General features: G+C 36.7%; 1 protein-coding gene across 6 annotated transcripts in view; it reads right to left on the bottom strand.

Moving 5' to 3' along the window:
• PAK3 (p21 protein (Cdc42/Rac)-activated kinase 3) overlaps positions 1-5,092 on the bottom strand; it is a 310,496-nt gene that overhangs the window by 21,791 nt on the left and 283,613 nt on the right. For all 6 annotated transcript variants that reach the window (XM_006765157.2, XM_006765156.2, XM_006765159.2 and 3 more), the window contains 3 exons: positions 3,662-3,779; positions 2,114-2,213; positions 1,429-1,625 (listed from right to left, as the gene is read on the bottom strand). In XM_006765157.2, the coding sequence (XP_006765220.1) occupies positions 1,429-1,625; positions 2,114-2,213; positions 3,662-3,779 (415 nt within the window). The remainder of the gene's footprint in view (positions 1-1,428; positions 1,626-2,113; positions 2,214-3,661; positions 3,780-5,092) is intronic.

Consider the following 5,092-nt stretch of genomic DNA (forward strand, 5'->3'; position numbering starts at 1 on the left):
TTACTGCTTCTCTTTGGTAGAAAAACCTTAGTTTTATTTTTTTAATATATTTTATTGATTTTTTAAAGAGAAGAAGGGAGAGGGATAGAGAGAAGGGAGAGAGAGATAGTTAGAAATACCGATCAGCTGCCTCCTGCACAACTCCCACTGGGGATGTGTCCGCAACCAAGGTACATGCCCTTGACCGGAATCGAACCTAGGACCCTTGAGTCTGCAGGCTGACGCTCTATCCACTGAGCCAAACCGGTTATGGCATACAAACTATTTTCAAGATGCCTTTGGCATTGTAGGTCTAGTGAATGCACTCTGCACACATTTTGAGAGTAGAATTTGAATCTGTGCATATTTTCTTTTTTCAATAGTGTGATGACTTTTATATATACAACACAGCTTCTGGCTCACCCTTAGGCTATGTACAACAAAACAGCTACCGGTTGACTTCTGTTCTGAGTAAGTATTTCCTTCATATTCCTTTGCCTTTTTCTCTCATTATCAACAGCATATGTGAATTAAAGGTAGTAGTATAAGGCTATGAAATGAAACTTTTCTCTTTGCATCATAACCAGACCATCTAAGGATCAAACTTCTAATTCCACAGTAGCAAACTGAATTACCCAACACAAACTATTTCCATTCATTTTCTACTTGACAGTCTAATTATGTTTGTGATTTCATCAGACTTGCACTGTGTCTATCCTGTATTCCATTCAATAACCACCAAGCTGTTGTTGCTCAATAAATCATTACTGATAATGAAACAAAGTCTAATTTAAAAAATTATAGCTGAATGGAAATGCATTTATTTACTTTGTTAAAGTAATTTTAAAGCAAGGGTTTCCTAAATAGATCATTTAACCACAGCATGTGATAAAACTGCTCTTTTCTTCCCCCAGCTTGCTTTAAAAAGAGAAACTTTGCCCTGGCCAGTTTGGCTCAGTGGACAGAGCATCGGCCTGCAGACTGAGGGGTCCCAAGTTCGATTCTGGTCAAGGGCATGTACCTTGGTTGCGGGCACATCCCTAGTAGGAGGCATGCGGGAGGCAGCTGATCGATGTTTCTCTCTCATCAATGTTTCTCTCTCATCGATGTTTCTACCTCTCTGTCCCTCTCCCTTCCTCTCTGTAAAAAAATGAATAAAAATATATTAAAAAGTAAAAATAAAAAAAATAAAAAAGAGAAACTTTTTTTAACAGTAGAAAGTGATACTAAAACATTTTAAGGACCCCTGTACTTAGAAATACTAATATCAAAGCCCTGGAAAAACCTATTGATACATCTTAAGAGAAACTAAAAATAACTAATAGTAATTTGGAGCTTCTATATCACTTATACCAGGAAAGAGCTCATTCTGGCCAATTTTGGTGAAGACAAGAAATGACATTTCACCTTTTCCCTTATTGAAGATGAAGTACCTGAGTTTTAACTTACCCTGAGTGGATTTTCATTAAGGTATGGAGGTTCACCTTCCACCATTTCAATTGCCATAATCCCCAGAGACCAGATATCAACTTTCGGACCATAAGCTTTCCGAGTCACCACCTCAGGTGCCATCCAATAGGGAGTTCCCACCATAGTGCTTCGTTTACTTTGCTCAGGGGTGATCTGGGCACAGAACCCAAAATCAGCTGCAGAGAAGAAAAGTCGGTTAAAATCAGTTCAAATTATATTTCTTTTACAATAGGACACTTTCAAATATGGCTGTACTTTCCTTTGTTAGACACTGAGCTTCCACAACTGCCTAGCTCATATCCTTTTGTACCTAATCTCTCATCTAGTCCTGATTTTAAGAGTCTGAAATAACTAACTGATATGATGCCATTTTTACTGGACCTCAATCTTGTTTCCTCCAACTTACAGAATCTTTCAGTCTTCTAATTAAGTATTTGTCATTCAAGAGATGGGGTCACTAGAAATTCTGAAATATTACTACCCCCTCCCCAAAATCTGGTCACAATATATAGAAACACAGTGTTAAAAAATTCTTTACTTCAAACTGGGCTCTAAATGCTTTCAAACCAATCATTTTAAATAGTCCTTTTCTTCTCAAGATAGACAGCAAAAGAGCAGAGATCCCAGATACTCTCTCAAATACCATCAGAACCAAAATACCTACTCAATTTAACAGAGCCATCCATCCCAAGGAGAATATTGTCACTCTTTATGTCTCTATGGATCACTTGGTTTGAGTGTAAGAAATCCAAAGCTTGGAGGCACTATTGAATCAGAAAAAAAAGTTAATTATATCACAAATAATTTTTTTTAAATTAAGTTTAATCTAAATTTTGGGCAGGAGTATAATTTTATGTTGCCAAGTGAAATAGATAATGAAGTGCTTTGACACCATTTTGAAATCATATTACCATTTACATCAGTGATGCAATTTAGCATTATACATATGAAAGCTCCTGAGTAAGACTAGGACATGAAGAGTTATGGTGTGATAAGTAGCACCAAATCATTAATACAGCCAAACTAACCAATTAATATAATCATACTTTGACCTTGTTATTTAGAGGATATGAATTCACCTTGGTCTTAAATAGATGTAGTAAGTTTCTGTTTCCATGGTATGATTTGATTCGGTAGGTCTGGAGTGAAACCCAAGAATCTGCATTTCAAACAAGTGTCCTGAGCTATTTCTGGACAGCCAGGTTTGAGGACCACTATGAAGTAACAATAAGCACTTGTTTGGAATTTGTTTTGCACTGTAATACTAGAAGATGGAAACAACAGACTCAGGGTCCAATATACCCCTAAATATTAAAAGTTTGATTCATTGCATGAATAGAAAATATATGTTTTTAGTGGATATGTTTACATCTTTGGGGAGGAGGAAATGAGAATGAGAGGAAAACAAAGAAGGGGGAAATTTAAATGAACAATTTAAAATAAAATAAAGCAAAGACTAGCTGAAATTACTTGGTTTTGTGTGTGTTTTTTTTCTATCATTGGTTTTCAAGTTTCAGTGGTTCAGAGTTCCTAATGTATCTATAGAAAATCTTACTACAATGAATGTGGTAGATGGTAAGGTCCAAGATAAAATTCCAATGAAGAGAGTTTTAAACATTGAAAAAAATAATATAATAAAATATCCTTGGTTTAAATTGAAAATAGGTATTATGACACTGTTATTGGAAAAGAGGCAGACACTTAAGACACACTAGAGAGCTATGAGGGATGCCCAATTTATACTGTGAAAGTAACTACTTTCCAGGCTGAGGTGAGATCTTGGTTAAAATACCTTCTAAAAATGATGAGATTATAATATGGTTTGAATTTTTACATGGCTCATATTGCACATCTAAGACAAAATAACTACCATGTAAAAATCCCTCCAAATCAGAAAGAAGTTCCTTGCCAACATTACTATTTTCCATGTTCACTGAGACCTAAAACCATTCAGGCTTATATATGGTACCCTGTGGGTGGCATAATGGAACTCAAAAGATCCATAGCAAAGCAGCTAAAATAAACTAGGGGCTGGGGAAGAGGAGTGCTATTACATTAGGATTTAAACTGAATTTAGGGTCTCCAATTTTTTTTAGTAGAAAAAAATGTGCTATTATTACTTTGATGTTATAAACATCCTGAATAATCAGAGATAAAGAAAGAACTGCCAATTTTGGTGTTATCATCAGCTAGAAATTCTCTATTTTCTTACCTCTCTGCAGACAGCTGCTATCTGCCCTTCATCCATACAGGTCTCTGTGACCACGTCAGTCAAAGAGCCACCAGCCAAGTATTCCATGACTACCCATAGTTCATCACCCACTAAGTAGCTATAACAAAAAAAGAAAAAGACATTGACTCCAGCCTAAGAAAGTGAGAACTCTTCTATTAAACAGGTTATTTGCATTCAGTTTCTATGCATTTGATTATATTATATATTAATCTTGTTATATTATATTATAACAAGAAGAAACATACATTGGAGTCAAGACAGTCTCTTCAATAAATGGTGCTGGGAAATTTGGCCAGATACATGCAAAAAAATGAAACTAGATCACCAACTTACACCATACACACAAATAAACTCAAAATGGATAAAGGACTTAAACTTAAGATGGGAAACCATAAAAAATACTACAGGAGTCCACAGACAGCAAAATCTCAGATATATGCCGAAGTAGTATCTTCACCGATACAGATCCTATGGTAATGGAAACTAAAGAGAAAATAAATGAATGGGACTACATCAAAATAGAAAGCTGCTGCACAGCAAGAGACCATCAACAACACAACAAGAAAGCCCACTGCATGGGAGAACATATTTGCGAATGTTATATCCGTTAAGCGTTTAATCTTCAAAATTGACAGGGAACTCATACAACTTAACGAAAGGAAGATAAACAATCCAATCTATGTTCATAGCAGCATAATTTACAATAGCTAAGATTTGGAAACAGCCTAAGTGCCCATCAGCAGATGAGTGTATTAAAAATTGGTGGTACATCTACACAATGGAATACTATGCTGTTGTAAAAAGGAAGGAACTCCTACCATTTGCAACAGCATGGATGGAGCTGGAAAGCATTATGCTAAGGGAAATAAGCCAGTCAGAGAAACATGAATATTACATGATCTCACTCATTTGGGGATAATAATGAACAACATAAAGTGATGAACAAAAACAGATCCAGAGACAGAGAATCATCGATCAGATGCTTAAACCACAGAGGGAAGGTAAGGGGGAGAGATCAACCAAAGGTCTTATATGCATGCATATAAGCCTAACCAATGGACACAGACACAAAGGGGGTGAGGACATGAACGGGTTTGGGGTGGTGGGGCAATGGGGGGTATAAGGACACATATGTAATACCTTAATCAATATAGGAAAAAACAAAACAACAACAACAGAAAAAAAAACAAGAAGAGAATATTGCCCTCGCTGGTTTGGCTCAGTGGATGGAGTCTTGGCCTGCAGACTGAAGGGTCCTGGGTTCGATTTCCAGTCAAGGATACCTACCTCAGTTGAAGGGTTCATCCTAGGCCCTGATGCAGGAAGCAACTGCTGTTTCTTTCTCTCTCTCTCTCTCTCTCTCTCTCTCTCTCTCTCTCTCTCTCTCTCTCTCTCCCCCCTTCCCTTCCT

This window comes from Myotis davidii, unplaced genomic scaffold, assembly GCF_000327345.1.
Source record: "Myotis davidii unplaced genomic scaffold, ASM32734v1 scaffold941, whole genome shotgun sequence".
Lineage (NCBI taxonomy): Eukaryota > Metazoa > Chordata > Mammalia > Chiroptera > Vespertilionidae > Myotis > Myotis davidii.